Below are 18,279 nucleotides of genomic sequence, written 5' to 3' on the forward strand. Positions count from 1 at the left end.
AACCCTCAACCCTTGATTTAGCACTGCCTGTGGACCTCAGAATTGAAAAGGTTGCCAAGATCTGATTTACACTATTAATCTTGCAGTCTCCCCCTGCAGAGTGAATTGTACCCATGCTAGTAAGAATTCATTCAGTGGATTGCATTTGGTATGCATTCTCCATAACACTTGGATAAATCTGCTGCAAATATTTGCATTAATTGACCTTTCTGTAGTATTCTTTCTTTATTGCTTTTGTATCTTGGATGCTTGTTTTATTTACTTACTTTGAAGCTGAAATACAATTGTGTGTGTGTGTGTGTGTTTAATAAGTTTAAGCCAAAAGTCAATAAATGACAAAGTCAGTGATTTAAGCTTGCAAAAGCAATCAGGCTCTGTAATTGCGTAATACTGTAACTTTGTTTTCAAACGGGAACTTGGAATTTCCTCACCCAGTCTCTTCACAGAAGTCACCTGATTTTCTTGGAAAAAAAAATTAGCCTTCCCTCTTTCGTTGATCTAGAGCTAGCAAAAATAGGACTTGTGCAACTGAATTATTTGAACAAGTTTTTCTTTGGGGTGAATTATTTAGGGCTGTGAGAAATGAAGGATACAACTTTTGAACAGCAGAGGGAGACAGAATTCTGCAACGAAGTTCCATTGTTCCTGATTAGAAATGTTGCTCTGTGCTGGTAGAGAAGCAGAAGAGGCAAACAGAGAGAGAGATACAGCTGCAGAGACAAGGAGTTAAAGGTAAATTGCTCTCAAGTTCTTTTTTAGAAATAGGTATCCTGAGTATTTGGATTTGGATTAAGTTCCCTGGCAAAGATCTGCTCTAGGTTTACATTAGGAAGGCAGGTGATGCTTTTTCCAAGAGATCCTGCTGTTTGGAGGTGGGGTGATACTTTTTTAGAAAGTCAGAAGTAGTTTTACGGCATCTATGGCTCTGGGGAGTCTCCTGTTACATTGTGCACACGCGTGCACCTTATCAAATACAACTGCCTATAGGACATGGTTTTACTTGCTAGATGAAGGTAAGAAATAATAAGTGGACAATGAATTCACGCTAGTTCCATTCTTTGAGAGCTGTATTTTCACTTGATTATTCTGTTCACCCACCAGGCACACTTCAGGGGAGGAAACATCCCATTGAGCAGGGCATTGTGTTCTCCTAAATCTAATGATCCCCGTGGCTTTGCTGAAGGAATAAGGATGGTGCTTTTACAGATATGGTAAGTTACTGAATGCACAGAAAAATGTTGAACAAATAACTTGGGACTCTCGGTAGACACTTCCTTTGCTGGAAGACTACTTCCAGAACAAGGTGGGGGTGGCAGGAGATGGCCCACAACCCACTTGGGTAACTGCATCTTGCCGGGGCTCCCAGCTACTCTAATCTCGCGTGTAGGATCTCTGCTGCACCCCCTCACTTAATAGTGTGACTTTCTTGGCATCTCTATCTCATCTGGGTCAATAGAAAGGTCCAGAAAGACTCTATTATCCTTTGGGGGCTCCAAACCAAGTGAATGCGACTGTTTCTGCCTTTAGTGTATGGGATGTGTGCAGCCTCCTGTGGCTTTCTGTGGGTGAGCCATTTGTAGGGTCATTCCTGTTCTGTACTCAAGGCAAGCAGCAGATTCCTCCTCATGGTTGGTTCTTTGGTTTTTGCACTGAGAAGGAGAGTGCAAGAACGTTCCTCTCTTGCCTTCTCCACTATGGTTTTTGGGGAGGCTGCCTATGCCTTCAGATTGCACATGTGTGTGTCTTACCACACACGCATTTGAGCTGAACTAGCTAGGGCTTAAACAATGGGGTGTTGTTAACTCTGGACATCTGGCTAAAATCCAGGATGTCCAAGCTGGAGCATCTCCCAAATACATCATAATGGCAGTTGCTTCTAAGTGCCTGTGCTTTTAACAGAGGTGAGGTGGTGTCCAGAGATGTGGTTGTGATGCACTGTAAGAGTGAAGCTTCAGTCACAACTGCTACCTTTCTTGGTCCAGAATGCCACCAGGCACACACACACCCTTCACCATATGGATTCAAAGATGCTGACAGAGACCAATTCAGCTTGATTCTGCTTCATGTTTCATTTCCAATGTCTTTTCTGTAGAACCTTTTTAAAAATGACACTGTCACCACCTTGCAGGTGTTGGGTAGAATAGTGTTTCTCAACCTCAGCAATTTTAAGATGTGTGGACTTCAACTCCCAGAATTCTGGGAGTTGAAGTCCACACATTTTAAAGTTGCCAAGGTTGAGAAACACTGGGGTAGAAGACCAACTTGCTTGGCAGTGGAGACAAAGGGCCAAAGAGATCTCTTCTTGATTTTCTTTTTCTTTTTCTCTTTTTAAACACTACTTGCCAGGCATACTGCACAGTAAAGCATTATTCTACCCAGTGAGCTCTGTAAAATGTTTTGGGAAAGGAAAGGGAAGGGAAGGGAAGGGAAGGGAAGGGAAGGGAAGGGAAGGGAAGGGAAGGGAAGGGAAGGGAAGGGAAGGGAAGGGAAGGGGATCTGTTTGTTTGCATTCCAGTAGGGGGTGAATGGGGAAGAAGGAAGGACCAGGTGTTGGAATCTTTTTTCTCTGTTTTGGGGTTGAGAAAAAAAGAAAAGGGGGCCTTCTTTCCTAGCACCTGGGATGAAAGGAGGGAGAGAAAGCTAGAGGACCCCAGTAGACATTTTGTCCAGGGGCTGAGTGTGAGTTTGGCAGCCCTGCCCAATATTGATCTTTCCTCTTTTAGGAGCTTCATTGCCTTCCTCCTCCTCTCTTGTACTGAGGCAACGTCCATGTATGGAGAAATCCTGTCTCCAAATTATCCTCAAGCATATCCCAATGATGCTCTGGAATCTTGGAAAGTAGAAGTTCCTCCTGGTTATGGCATTCATCTCTATTTCACCCACCTGGATATAGAGCCATCTCAAAACTGCCAGTATGACTTTGTGAAGGTACAGAGACACATCCCTCTGTTGGGAACTGGAGAGTGGAGATGTGTGCAGGCTGAGGTTTGCCAGGCTGTGCTGCTGAGACACACAGCAGGAAACTATTTCGTGCAAGATATAAATCTGCTCTGGTGTTGTGCAAAAGGTTAAGGATAATGATGGTTTAAAGAGAACTGAATATCTAGATCACATCTGTGCTACAAATAATGAATTAAGTACTAGTTTTTTAAAAATATTAGCTATGAATTTTTATTTTGCCTGCTCCTGTATAATTCCCCTAATGGAAACGCATAGAGATTTCTGATAAACACTTAACACCTTAAAATAATAATAATAATAATAATAATAATAATAATAATAATTATTATTATTATTATTATTATTATTATTCAGTTGACATCCTGCAATGATTGCAAAAGGCAGCTTTACTTGGAACAGCTTACATCCTGCGACAATACCTTTAACACCATCAGACAACAACATCTGCCTATCCCAGGTCCTTGGAAAGGATTCGATAGGTGGATAAAGATGCCAAATCCAGTCTAAACAACTGGCTGGCTATGCGACCAACATTAACGTAATAATAATATAAGTATAGATACCAATTAAGTACATGAATCTCAAATAGAAAGTTTCCAGGACATGAATCCTCATGCCAGGTTGTTCTTCTCTGGCTATGCTCATACTTGGCACACAACCCAAACTGGGCAGAACCCTTCCAGACTAGTGAGCTTACCTAATTCACAATATTCCCAGGACAGGACATTCACCCCCAAGCTTCTCATCTTGTCACACTCTACTTTTGGCTTCTTGTTCCTCACCCCAGCATTACAGTATCTGGACGCCGGTCCAGCCTTTGCACAGCTCCCCCTGACCAAAAGCCTTCTGCGTTTCGCCTCCTAGCAGGAGCGGCCTCATCCCTCAAGGAGGGCCTGCTTGTGCTCCCCCTCAGCCCTATTCACATTATTTTGCTCCTAATTGCTTTTTTTTTTTTTTTTTAAGGCTATAATATTTTTCTCTGTGGCCCAGCCAACATCTCACTCCTTTTTTCATTACTGTACTTAGTGGCAGCAGCAGGAGACACGAATCCTTATTTGATGGGTCTCCAACTGCCATCTTAGTTTCCCTACAATCAATGAAGAATGAGGGGTAGTAATATAAGATCTTAGTATCTGCTGCTATCCTTAGATAGCAAGAACTTTTAAAATAAATGTCAGAAAAATGGTGAGAAACCATCCAGTACCGCTGTTATCACTATGCTGGCATAGTGTAGCGCACATCTGAAGGGGGTAGAGGGGAAGAGTGATTGAACGATAAACTGAAGGCATGAAGTAATTCCTGGACATCTGTCCCAGCCTTCAGGAAAGGAGCAGCTTCTGAAATGCCTGGACCTTTGAATGCATTTCTATCCACAGGCATGGGGAAGTGGAAGCAAGTGATGAATTGTGTGTTCTAATGTTGCAACACAAATTCTACCCCTTATGAACTTGTAGGCAATCTCATGATGCAAGTAAGAATGAGTGGAGCTTGTGTTGTGATGTCACAGTGCCTGTTTCATCATTTGGATATCCCTGTGGGTTAGGAGCAGAGGCCTTTGCTTCAATGATTCTACAAAGGCAGCCATTTTCTGAGAAAATTAAGCTTTGGACAATATGAAGATAATAGGGGAAGAAGGGACAAATACTGATGGAAGATATTTGCTGGATGATATTCACATCATTCAGATGACTGATACGTTTGGTGTAAATGAGCCGCTTTGAAGTCATGGTAAATGAGGTCCAGAAAGGCAATTTTTACCTTAAACCTCCTCAAAGCATACAAAAAAGGGGCAACGTTTTTGGCTCTACCTGCTCTGAGGGCCAGAAAAGGGGAGTTGATGGGCTACACCTTTTGCATCCTGGCAATAGAGCATTGAGGGAGAGCTGGAAAGGGTGGCTGCCACGAATCACAGAGATGACCTGGGACAGTCTCTGCAACAGCATTACTGTAGAAGAACATGTTTGAAGCCCAGAACAGGGGGGAAAAACTTAAAATGACTCTGCCTTGACTCTGTTGGGTATAAGAGGGAGGGAAAGGAAAACTCAGCCAGGCTTTCGTGGTTCTGTTACTAGATCCTACATCAGTCACATGTACTTCCAGTCAATCGTGTGGAGTCTGTTTCCTAAGCTGGTCTACCTTGAAGGGCTGACATGGAAGTATGAAGGATACAATGTTCTGGATAGAAATATAGTTAAACATAAGCCCCAATCTTGTTCATCTGATCCTTCCAGGTCCTGTCTGGTGAGCAGGTGGAAGGCCAGTTCTGTGGGCAGAAAACGAGGCGTACGCCAGGCTCGCCCATCCTGGACGAACTTCACGTGCCCTACAATAGCTTGACTGTCCTCTTTCAGTCTGACTTTTCCAATGAGGAGAGATACACTGGATTTGCTGCCTATTACATTGCAGTGGGTAAGCCCTTGGCCGGCTCTTCTGAGCAGGTAAACGTGTGTGCCTTGAGAAGAGGTAGCCACCAAAAATAATAATTTTTAAAAAGGCACCATGTCTGATTCCTTTGAAAGAGGAACCAAAACTCTCCACGCCATTCAAGAGGTCAGATCTGTTCGTGATTATGTTGCAAAAGAGCAGTATTTTCAAAGCATTTCTCATGTGGATGGTTTTTTAAACAAGCCAAATATTACTTTCCCCAACTCCCCCCTCCCCCCACCACAACATGTAAGTCTTTGGAAAGTATATCTGGTTCATAGGCTCATGTAGTTATTACCATGATTTATCCAGGTTACAAATTAGGAGTGGCCAGAAATGTTCTTTTGTTGCATATGATCTGATAGGTCCCTAGAGGTGGGATGCAGAAAGGATCCCAGCTTTCTCTCAGTGGTGTCCCTAGATGACAAGTGAGAATGGGAGTTGGTTAGTGATAAAGTGGCCTATCACTGTTTCATCAATCAAACTGATTAAACCAACCATGTTTTAAAGCAGAGCTAGTCTCTGTTGGACTTGATAACATGAAGATTTCTAGAGAAAAGCCATCTTTCATTTGCAGGGCATTGCAGACTGACGATGAAAGTACCCACAGGCTCATAAACCAAGAAGCTTCTTAGTACCCCTGTCCTCATATCCTGGATAAATGACCAGCTGCCTTTTCTAGTCCTCCTCCCTATCCCATCCAACTGCTCATGTAAAAATAGAGACATTTGATTTAGTATAATGGAGTCTGAAATGCTGCTAACTACTAGAAAAACCAGGAAGATAAATAATGTGTCTGTGTGTGTGTGTGTGATAGGGTGGTACCATCTGGGGTTGTACCACCTAATTTTTCTGTAAATGAGGGCTCTGGATTTGGGAAATGCACTACTGTGATTCCCCAGGAGACCAAGACAGGCTGGTAAAGATCCAAGAGAAGCTTGTGCCTTGGAGTGGTAAATTATGTCATCATCTCTGCCATCTTTGCTCCTGTTCCACTGAGGATTTTTCTACATCTCTTTTCCTTTCTTACAGATGTGAATGAGTGCACAGACTTCGTGGAAGAGGCCTGTAGCCATTACTGCAATAACTATATTGGTGGTTACTTTTGCTCTTGTCCTCCTGAATATTTCTTGCATGAGGATATGAAGACATGTGGAGGTATGATTGATTGACTGATAGATTTTCATTGGCATCTGCAGGGGATGGAGTGAGTGACAAAATGTACATTGTGATGTTAATAATAATAATATCTTAAACTTGTATACCGCCTGACTCCCAACGATTATGGCAGCTCATAACAATCAAAGAAATCACAATAAAATCAATAGAAGATAAAAGATGGCAAGCATAACAGACTAGATGGAATGAAGTGGGAGGGGTCTCCCTCTCCCTTGCCAAAAGCCAGGGCTTCATGGCTTTTCTAAACAATAGCAGAGTGGGGGCCATCTGGATCTCGGCAGGAACCTCATTCCAGATGGCAGGTGCTGCTACAGAGAAGGTGTGCTTCTGGGGTCCTGATAGATGACATTGTTTAATCAAAGGTACCCAGAAAGCGCCAACCCTGCAAGATCAAATTGGCCGGGCAAGCGGTCCCTCAAATAACCGGTCCCTCTCTGTAACTAGAACCACTCTGCTTCTTACATATGTGAGTAGAGAAGGATAAGGCTTGTGCTGTTGACATCACAATGCACATTTTGTAGTTTTGTCATCATTATGATTAAGAATAGGTATCAATTTTGATTTGATTTGTATCTGCTTTTCTGCCCATAGGGCACTTAAGGGGAAGGCTAACAATAAAAGCATAAAGAGTTAAAATCTGAAAAATTAATTAAAATTGCTGTTAATTTAAAATGAAAAGAGCTGGCTGCATAGGAAAGTTTCCTAAAAATATAAAGTATAGGATTAACCACAACTCCTAAGGGGATGGTTTTACTACCAGACCAACATAAGAGGCTTTCTCCTGTGAGCCTGGCAAACAGACCACAGAAAGTTGAAGAAGGCATCTTTTGCTGACCCTAATTTCCAAACACCCTCATATAGAGATAGGTGGGCTTTCAGATTTGGTAGATGATAGATAGATAGATAGATAGATAGATAGATAGATAGATAGATAGATAGATAGATAATAGATGAGAGAGAGAGAGAGAGAGAGAACTATATGGCTACCCATCTCACTACAATGACTCTGTTAGGCCGCAAGCTGTTTAGGTTTTAAAAATCAAGGATATGCAAATTTACATCCTTACACTCTGCCCCAATACAGTTTCTATCAAACTGTGGTAGAACCAAGTAACTTTATCTACAAAATATGCTGCAGCATTTTCAGAATGGGCCACTGCTGACCTCAGCTTCCTGAGTTTTCATCCATTTGTACTCAAGATGACTTCCCTTCTGCTTCATCAGTTTTGCTCTCCATTAAAGAAGGGAATTGAGCAGCCGTGTGGGACCAAGAGTGTCACTGATAGAAGAGCAGGAAAATTCCCAAGTGCATTCAGGAAACAGTTTGGATCCATGAAATGTCTGAGATGGACCTTTTAATTGGTCCTCCAACTCTGGAAACATTCCTATCAGCATCCAACTTAAAGCTCATAAGAGCTCCTTCAGTCTCAGATCACCATGTTCACTTGAACAGAATACCAAATCTAGAGCATGCCCTGATGCATATGAGGGTCCATATATCAGTTAGGACAGGTGCCTGTTCCCATGGTAGACCTGAACTTCTAAGACACTTCCCATTTAGAAATTTTACATGGACATTTATTGCTGTATTAAGATACACACACACACACACACGCAGGATTTGCTGAAAAGGTTTTCCTTAAAACTTAGACAAGAGTTAATTTTTTTTTAAGGAAAAAAAAATAATTTCTGAATTTGTACGGGTCATTGTCTTGTGAGCCTCTTTCAGAAATGAGTGAGATGGGAAGTTGCAGGAAATACAAAGTTAACCAAGGAAGTTAATATCAGAAAATATTCTCTTCTGATAAACCATCTCCAGTTTTCCTGAGACAGTGCCTTGACTAGAAAAAGCCCAAGAGCTTTAAATGCCGAAACCTCAAATAGCACATGTAAAATATGTGGTGGTAAAAATATAACTGCATCCCTTTCATGTTACCCAAAACCTCAGCCTGCCTGCTAGTAGGCCTTTGAACCACATGGACAGCCGAATAGTAATCACGAACATCTGTTAACGTTATTGCTGTTCTCTTTGCCCTCACCTTTCTTCTAAACTCTAGTCAACTGCAGTGGGAATGTGTTTACTGAGCTGTCTGGGGAAATCACCAGCCCCAACTATCCCAGGCCGTATCCTGAGAACTCGCGCTGTGATTATCGTGTCATCCTGGAGCCAGGATACCAGGTGGTCCTGAACATTGGGCAGAAGGACTTCGATGTCGAGCCAAGCGACTCAGAAGGAAATTGCCCAGATACCTTGAGAGTAAGTGGCCGTGATCGCTTCTAAATGTATGTATGCTCCTCCTCCTTGGATTGTATTTTAACTCTATTCCCTATGAAAATGAGTGGCCGATCTGACTTTCACAATCCATTCAAGTCCCAGAATGTGTGCATTGTAACATTGTTGGGCAGGAACATAATGAATTTGGTCCTGACATACAACTCTTCCTTTGCTCTCCTGCTCAGTAAAACTAAAAGGGAACAAGGAGGTCTGTATGCAGTAAGTGGACTGAACTTCAAAATGTGCAACAGAAAGACACTTGTGTACACCTGACCTTGTTGGAAAGATTTGCTTCTGTTGCCTTAGAAATTCCCTTTCTTCTCCTGTTCATTTTTCTTCTGGACTCTTTAATGCTCTTCTGTAAATACAGACAGTTTTCATTTATGATGCTAAAAATATCATCTCTGGACCTCTGTTCAAAAGCAAATAGATTGTAGCGAAATCAAATAAGTACTCTAATAACTAGTAGCAAAATCAGCTAAAAAGCATCACACTTTGAGAGAACCACAGCTGAAGCTCTCCCTCCTACATGTTTAGTTAATTCCAGCAAAGTCTCAGATTTCTCCTTTCCAAATTCAGTGAATAATGGATTTTTTCAAATCTAGCTCAAATATAATATCTATATTTCAGTAATACTCAGCTTAAAAATACCAGGAAAAAAATAGAAGTTTTCAGGCATTTTAGAAAAAAAAGAAAGATCTAAGCAGTATTTCATATCTAGTTGTTCAGTAAGAAGTTTATCAGTGGTGTTCTATTTTTATATTAAGGTCTGTTTTTCTTGCATTCTGTGCTAATACTTAATCAGGGAAAAGAAAATAGGAAAGAAAACTGTTGTTTGGTGCCCCTCTTTATTTGATTTAAAAAATCAATAAAGAGTTCAGGGATGGTAATTGCAGATTGGGCCAGGGAGTATAGTTGATTCATTATGGAAATGAAGCGATGCCATCAACATTCTTCTCTACCAAATATTTAAAGACATCTTGGGACAGCAAGGTGAGTGGAATATTGATATCTTATACTTAATACTCTTCCATTACATTTCTAATTGAAATAGCAATCTTTCTTTTAGGACCAAATCCAGGTTAATCAATATTTCATATCCAGTTATTGAGTAGGAAGATGATTGTTCTGAAAGTTCTGTGTTCTTTCAGTCTCTGGGAGGATTGACAAATGCTTAGCACATTCTTACATTATATGTCATTAAATGTATTTAATAACATCAGTAACCTGCTTCTATTTGGGTTTTGCTGCTCTGCATTAATATTGAACACTTCTGCAGTTGTATCTTAAATTCTTCAGCCAACGACCCTTGTGCTTACATATGTCACTTTACATCTTGAATGCCTGCCCCAGTCTTTGGCTATTATGGATGCTTCCCCCCCTTTTTTTTTTAACTTTTCCCCAATACTCCTGCTGGTTGTTTTGTAGTTTTTGGCAGGTGGCCAGCATTTTGGTCCTTACTGTGGCAATACATTTCCTGGGCCTTCTGAAATCAAGACCAAAAGCAATATTGTGGACATTTTCTTCCAAACGGACCACGCTGAACAAATGAAAGGCTGGAAAATCCGCTACTTTGGGGACCGTGAGTAGATCTCTTCTGAGGAAAACATGGGGGGTATTCAAGTAAGCACTGAAGCAGAGAACTGGATTGTTGTAACAAGACAAGGGTTTGCTTTCAAGGAGCAAACAGAAAAGATGATATTTGCAGAGCAATGGGTGAGTTACTCTCAGCAAAAGGAATGCTGTTTGCAAGAATTCTGTTTGCTAGAGTGAATTAGGTAATCCCCCAGATAAATTGTGAATTGATAGATTAGGGGGACTAGGAATTTCTTTGGCTGTGGGCAGAAGAACCTTTGAGTTGCTGGCTGGTTTGAGGTAGTTAACTAGCACTCAGCCCCACTAAAACCAGAAGCAGAGGCAAAATGCAGTGGAGTGACTAGAATCAAAATGCACACTGTTTATTGTGCACTGTTTAGGAAATACATGGATTTTCCATCAGAATTTGAACATGCAGAGCAGAGTGTTTTATCATCCTTTGCCATTACTACTTCATTTTCAGTTCCTTCCCCATTTTACATGAAGTTATGAAAAATAAAACAAAACCATCTCAAGGAAAAAAAAATAGGCAATGTTATATAAAGAGGGGGCATCTTCGGGGTCAGTGTGGGAGGCAAGAGGGTGTCAGCAGAAAGCTTTGCAGTCCTGGTGGAGTGAAATAATCCGTATTGACAAATGCTAGAGCAAAAAAGGCACAGTTGGCCTGAGTGAAGAAAGGATAAAATATGCACTAAACTCATGACTTTTTTTGGTCCTGATTCTGACCATGGAGGATGGAAAGGGGGATTTGTGTTTGTGCGTGTATATGTTTGTGTTTGTGCGTGTATATGTTTGTATGGGATTAGGTGATTGATTTGATACCTTTTCTCTTTCCAAAGCAATGCCCTGCCCACAGACTGTTATTTCAAAATCTGTTCAGCATCCCCTAAGAGACCATTATGTCTTTAAGGATTCTGTGAAGGTGACTTGCATAGAAGGCTATGAGATTGTGATGGTAAGTAGTCTGTGCTTTCAATTGAAGGCTCTCCCTATGGTTCCTGGGGATCCTGTTGGTACTACAGTGTCACTTGATTTATTCAAGTAATAAACAGCCAACCATGGATTAGCATGTTATGTGAGCATAATCATAGTCTGTGCAAAGTCATGTAAACAACAGCATGCTATTTTCCTGAATGACAATAACAGATATTCCATAGTTCTGCAAAAGGGTTGGTTCTGCATTTTGATCATGTGTTAGGACCAGAAAGCAAGAGGGCATCCTCATGATGGGCAGGCCAAAGATCAACTGCAGGAAGCCTGGCTCAGCCACTTGACCATGAAAGTCTCACCTGCCATTTCAAGACAGGAGAATCAGAACTACCATTAGCAATCTCCCAGATGGACCTACCAACACTACACCTTTCTAGCCAGAAGTGGGGAAATGGAGGGAGACGAATGTTACACACGCTGCTCCCAAGTTTGGCTTATGATCACTCACTCACACACTCACAGCCTGTTGAGGCACACGGATCTTGTCAGCCCCCCTTGCTTTCTACCTGGGTTTCCAGATAGGTGCGGCTGGAGCAGACAGACACACAGCCCTGGTCAACAGCGGGGAAATGATTAGGGATACACACAAATCACTTCCAACCGAACACTGGGGCACAAGAGGTTCTTTGTAATACACGGAGACCCAGTGAATTTAAAGTAACAGCAAAACTTTACTGGTTGCAAGGTACATTTGCTCTTTCTCATACACACACACACACATGTGCTCATCCACACTTACCCACGTCCTTCCCAACTAGGCTGCCAGGCACTAGCTAGAGGGACGGAAGCCGCCAAGTCTGGATGACTCAGATGACTAAGACTCAGATGACTCAGAGTGGGCAGGCTTTGGGACCCCTTTTATCCCCAAAAGGACAAGTTGATGGGATTGGGGTGAGGGCCTCCATGTGCTCAGGCCCAACCTCCTCTTTCTGGTTCAGGTCATGTGCTCAGGCCCAACTTCCTCTTTCTGGTTCAGGTCCTTTGTTTTTTTCCTTAATTTTCCTTAACGACTTGCTTCCTTCTTATCTACCTCCCTGAAGGGATCTCATAGATAAGATTCCTGGCTTTTGTCCTCTCTGCTTATGTGCCTGCTTCATCTTTAGGTTATGGCAGCTTCAGCCTAGTCTCACACCAGCACCTGCAAGGATGCTGATGTTGGTGAAGATCAGGGGAAGCCCTTATGACAGATAAGAGAGAGAAAGAAAGAGTCCATAACAAATTGCGATGATACCAAAGTGATGCTGTGGGTGCAATGATATCATCACAGAAATGCCACAGTTGTCATAATTGCACACTTGCATTAGAATCTCTGACACAAGTACAAAAACTGAAACATTTGTGTGGTGATGTCATCAAACATGTGCATTATTTGCTCCCAACTTGCCCTCCCTCCTTCTGTAGATGCCCATGGGCAGAATCAAAGATGAATAAAGCATACGAAAAAGTTTCAAAGAAATGAGGATTCCTAGCATCATCAGTTAAAAGACAGGTTTCAGTTATTCAATCTTTCAACCCTTAATGGGTTTTTCCCCCAGTGTTAAGGGGAAACACGTGGTGGGAAACCATGGTGGGAACACATAGATAGAACACATGGTGGGAAACTTGCAAGCAGGGAGAGAGAGTCATCTACCACCATAATACTTTGTGAATGAGGAAGGGTAATAGAAGCTTCATCCAAAACCTTATTCATTTTTGTCTCAGGAGAGGATAAAATACCAACATCGTTATTTCATACCCCATCTCCTTAATGTGGTTTCCCCTCGTTCCCACCCACTGTCTACAAGAATGGTGGTCATGCCTGAGGGCTTTTCCCCATGGCTAAAAAGAAGTGCTATACATCTCTTGAGCTGACGAAAACTTCACCAGCATAAAATTTGCGTCTCCACTGGGGATCCTTAAACTGCCTCAATACCATCTATTCTGGTGTGTGTGTGTGTGTGGGGGGGTGATTTTGGATGTGCAGGACATTTTAAGTAAAAACACTGGTTTTGCTTCCCTTCCCCTTTCTCAACATTTCCACACAGCAAGAAATCATCTGCCAGTTACAGTAAGGCTATGATTGGGGGATGGTTTTGACAGATGTCTAGATTTGTGAACTTTGCCATCTTTCAACAAAGGTATCTCCCCAGCTTGCCAGATCTGCTGATCATCAGGCTGCGGCAGCTGCCCAGTGAAGTGGGAGAGCCTCATGGGTAGAGCTTATTTTACAGTGGATTAAGTGCAGTGAGGAGAGCTGCTCTGGGGCAGGGGGCTGGGGGATCTGTTCAGAGTCTCTGCTGTTTTACTGGCCAGCTCTGACAATCAGTTTTGAAAGTATGTTTAATGCAGTGCTCAGCCCTTTGTGAGATGGGGGGGGGTGCCTCTCCCTCTTCTGCTTGACAAGGCAGCCCTAAACTCCACAGATCACTTCTCCAGCTGTTTTCAGCATGCCTTCAGTGCTCTTTCTCTCCTGGAGCCTACCATCTGTAGACCCCGGGAAATGGTTGGTAGTGGGAGAGTCCAGTTTGAAAGAGCCAGACTCTCCAGCTCCCCAAAAAAGAATGGCCCTGGAGGAGAGTCCCCAGGGACCAGAGGGGAGGGGGTTTGCTTGTCCCAGCCTGAACCCACCTCCTATGTGCTGACCCACCTCTTATGGCTGTCTGATCACACTTCTGATAGCAACATGAATTAAACCCTGCGTGCCTCGGAAGTGCTGTGAATTGCTTGGGCTTAAGGGGAAAATACCACTTTAACACAAGGACAAGTCAGGATGATTTAAGGCTGCCTCTGGTATGGGGTGGGGATGAGATGAACTTGCATCATGGAGACATGGCAGAAAAAAATGAGGTCGCCATTACATGTTTATCTTGTAGCTAGGTGTGAGGGGGAAGGGCCCTGGGATCCCTCTAGAGGAATGAGGAAGAAGAGATAAATTTCTTAGTCACTGAATTAAGCTCTGCTATTTCTTTTTATACATATATCATTTTTATTAAATAATACATTTTAAAAGAATAAAAACAATACAAATTTTGAAAGCGTAAGGAAGTAAGGAAAAAAGTAAGGAAAGTAAAGAAAAAAGTAAGGAAAGTAAAGAAAAGTGAAAAAGTGAAAAAGGTGCAAAGAAAGAAATAGAAAGGAGAAAGGGAAGGGAAGGGAAGGGAAGGGAAGGGAAGGGAAGGGAAGGGAAGGGAAGGGAAGGGAAGGGAAGGGAAGGGAAGGGAAGGGAAGGGAAGGGAAGGTTATAAGGAAATGGCTTTTGGTCTTCTTGACAGCAGTTACAAATGCATTTATATTTTACCCTCTCTCTAAGGTTACAACATAATTTCCTTCTTTCCATAATCTATCTTTTCTAATCATCAAATCCATAAATCACCAGTTCTTTCTCTAATCAGACAAGTCAGTTTTGCCATCCCTGCTAATTCTGTCATCTTCACAAGCTCTGCTATTTCTGAATTCTTCTTTCAGCCACGAGGCAGTACAACATCCTTTTACTCTATCTGTCAAAGCAACGGAAAGTGGAGCAACTCTGCATACAGATGTGTCCGTAAGTGATCTACTCATGGCCTCTAGTGTGCTTTCTAATGGTCTCAGGATGATAAGGACCAAAAAGGTGAGAAGCAGAAACAGAGATGTCCACAAAATCTGGAGGCTTCATCAAAATATCAAAATATGCATTGTGATGTCAGAAGACAAGCTCCATCCCTTACAGGTGATAATGTTGTGGCGCAACATACAGAAGGGGCAGGGTTTGTTTTGTGACACTGTGATGCACATTTTGTCATTTGCCCCCCTACAGATGCCCATAGACAGGAGAATCATAGTTTTGACTGCACACAAAAGGCCAAGCAACTGCTCAGATCTGATTTTAAACTGGAAAGCACCTGGCTTCTTACCAAAGCAGTGAAAGTATAGTAGATGTATTCCAGACCTAAGAGAAACTTTAAAGAAACATCCCGCTATATATAATTTTCCTCACACCTATGTTGAATGAATCACAGAGCATGAGTGTTATCCTTGATGGCTGCTCTAAAGTCAAAAACTATGGAAGTTGACAAGGATTCAACCATTTAATGCAGTAAAGTTTGAAAATCTTCATGTGACATGAAATACTCACATATGGAAGTTTTCTCTGGGGAGGGCCATTCTAAACAAATAATGCAATGGGGGGTGGATGATAATGTATGCCACATAAAGAAAAATGAAAACGGAAAGGTGAACCACTCTAATCCTCCCCCACCCCATTCTTCTTTTTCCTTGCAGCTGTAGACTGTGGTGTGCCGGATCCCATTAAACATGGAGATGTCGTTTACCTATCAGGATTGGAGGAGACACAGTATCAAACCACTATCCGTTATGCGTGCCACAAACCTTATTATACCCTGAAGGGCAAAGGTGTGTCCTTTCTTCCCCCCACTGAAAACTTCCAATCTGGGAATTAAGAAGAACATCATTCTGTTCATTTCACAGTGGCTGCCCTTAGGAGGGCAGAATTGGGGTAGGAAGTTTCAGTAGGCTTGGGAGCCACCAAATTGTCATTGGGAAGGTGGTTTGAGATGGGAAGTCAAAAATTGGAGCACCCACGTTTAACAACAAGCTTAGTGATATAAAGAAACAAGATTATCATGAACCTAACAATTTTCCTCTCTTCCTCACTCTTTCCCTTGGCCTTTCTGATCTTTCTGAAGCCTAGGCTGTTGTGTATTACATAATGGAGGCTGCAACCTGAAGTATCTGCAGGCTATGTGACTCTTTCCCTGAGCCTCCACACAGCAGATCTTCTCTTTCTACCTGCCCCTTACAGCCATTCTGTTCCCTGGAACCCCTTTTTTCATTTTTTTAAAACTCAACTGCTTATTCCTTCAGTTGTTTCCTCTCTGAGTTTCTATTATCTCCTTGTATTATCTAACACCTCATTCACCACATTCCAGTTTTCTAACCTTTGTTTAGTTAGTATACCATACCTATTAATACATTTTGTCTTTAATATTTTTGAAAGAAAAGGGGTTTTTTTTGGTGAAAGTGTTGCTTAAAATATTTGGTAAGTCAGTTCCAGGGGTTACCAAATTCCTTCTATAATTATTACTTTTTTTTTTTTAGCACAACTTTGTTGGGTTGACAGTAAGTTGTAATTGAATCTGTTTTGGAGTTTGTGATACGTATTTTGGTCTCTTAATCAACATTAACGGTAGCATTGTACTTACAAATAATTACTTTATTTCCAAAGAAATGTATCAGTGTTCAGCCAGTGGAAAATGGGTGGACGAAGAAGGGAAAACGGAGCTTCCAGTTTGTGTCCCAGGTATAGTCTACCTACTATATAACTCTCTGTGCTTTTCTCTGAAGGTGGATATCATGATCAAGTTGCAATTACAAAATAACAGTGTTGCTTCTCTTTAATTTTCAAAATAACACTATTTTCCCTGATAACTCTTTTGCCAGAGAAAATTCATAAATTGCCTCCCCAGTTCAAAATTATTTAAAATTGGAATGATCTGCCAAGCTCTGAATCTTACTGGTTTAACTTGTTTTGGAAGATTTAAACCTTCCTCCAACATCAACCCTACCAGAAGTTCTAAAATAGGAATCATTTTGGGAATCCTGATTAAGACACTGGAAAGAACAATTGAACTGTAAGGAATGACCCAGAGGGGAACCAAAGGAAGAACCTGAAGCTTGCTTGGATATCCCTGGGCCTAATATTCTCTATACAGGCCAAGGCCCCTTGTTTTGGATTGTAGGTTTATTGGGCTGTGCCTATAGAGGAGCAGAACCTACACTGTTTTTGCCTTCTCTCCCATGTTAATTGAATATACATATTTCTGATATTTATTCTGCTTTCTGTCTAAAAGGATACACAAACACAAACATACACACACACATTTAATTTTTTTTTCTTCTGTTCTTGCTTTAGTTTGTGGAATTCCCAGTAGACGTATGGAAGAAGTAGGGAGGATTTTTGGAGGCACGTTTGCTAATGAAGGAAATTTCCCTTGGCAAATCTACTTTGATGACCCACGAGCTGGTGGAGCCCTCATTTCCGACCAGTGGATACTTACTGCTGCTCATGTGCTGGACGGTGTTTCAAGCCCAATTCTGTATGCTGGGTTGCTCAATATTGGTCCAAAGGCCAAGAGTACTACTGAGCCATTGGAGGTAGAGGCTTCATTCATTCATCCTAAATGGGCAAAAAGTGGATCAGACTCCAGGACAAACTTTGATCATGACATTGCTCTGTTAAGGTTAAAAGACCCTTTGACGATGGGTCCCACTATTTCACCAATTTGCCTACCTGGTGCATCTTCAGAATACGATCCACAGATAGGGTCCTTGGGCTACATAGCTGGCTGGGGCAGGACCAATACTTCTCTACGTTCGGTGAGACTCAGAGCAGCTTGGATCCCCGTGGTGAATATGGATATGTGCCGAAAAGTTAGGCCAGATCCTCCTGCCAACACCTTAACTTACGTGTTCACAGACAATATGATTTGTGCTGGGGATGGCCGGCAGGACAGTTGTCAGGGAGACAGTGGTGGGGCATATGCTATCAAAGATCCCCAAAATGAGGCACGCTACTATGTTGCTGGACTGGTTTCATGGGGGCCAAAATGTGGCACTTATGGTCTCTACACTAAAGTGGCAAATTATGTGGATTGGATTAGAAAAGTCATGAATCAGTATGAAGAACCTGAAGAGTAGATGTTTCCTCTCCTTGCGCACTGTCTGTTCCCCAGGCATCTACTGACTCACAATGTTTTGACCCGTCCAGAAGTCTAACATACAAAAAATGAAGTTTGCAGCTAATATTATTGCAAGTTGCTTTAAATTGCCTGACCTCCTCTGTTTTCAGAAGAAGTAAAGTATTAGCAGCCAGATAA

At 42.0% G+C, this 18,279-nt stretch overlaps 1 protein-coding gene across 1 annotated transcript; it reads left to right on the forward strand.

The window, feature by feature from the left end:
• The first annotated feature begins 553 nt into the window (after positions 1-553).
• On the forward strand, positions 554-18,279 carry C1S (complement C1s). The gene is made up of 12 exons (XM_007420406.4): positions 554-732; positions 1,102-1,211; positions 2,724-2,928; positions 5,193-5,370; positions 6,418-6,543; positions 8,622-8,821; positions 10,268-10,421; positions 11,275-11,390; positions 14,870-14,948; positions 15,665-15,796; positions 16,629-16,703; positions 17,316-18,279. The coding sequence occupies exons 2-12, from the start codon at positions 1,192-1,194 to the stop codon at positions 18,098-18,100; spliced, it is 2,070 nt and encodes a 689-aa protein (XP_007420468.1). The 5' UTR covers positions 554-732; positions 1,102-1,191; the 3' UTR covers positions 18,101-18,279.

Source organism: Python bivittatus, unplaced genomic scaffold, assembly GCF_059951505.1.
Source record: "Python bivittatus isolate LINGU-HERP-01145 unplaced genomic scaffold, Pbiv_v1 ctg000270_np1212, whole genome shotgun sequence".
NCBI lineage: Eukaryota > Metazoa > Chordata > Lepidosauria > Squamata > Pythonidae > Python > Python bivittatus.

Bases quoted from the DNA above. Each gene is read 5' to 3' on its own strand.
- C1S (XM_007420406.4), top strand. From the start codon at position 1,192: ATGGTGCTTTTACAGATATG. The intron at 1,212-2,723 runs GTAAGTTACTGA...TTCCTCTTTTAG, and splicing joins ATGGTGCTTTTACAGATATG to GAGCTTCATTGCCTTCCTCC. The intron at 2,929-5,192 runs GTACAGAGACAC...TGATCCTTCCAG, and splicing joins GCCAGTATGACTTTGTGAAG to GTCCTGTCTGGTGAGCAGGT.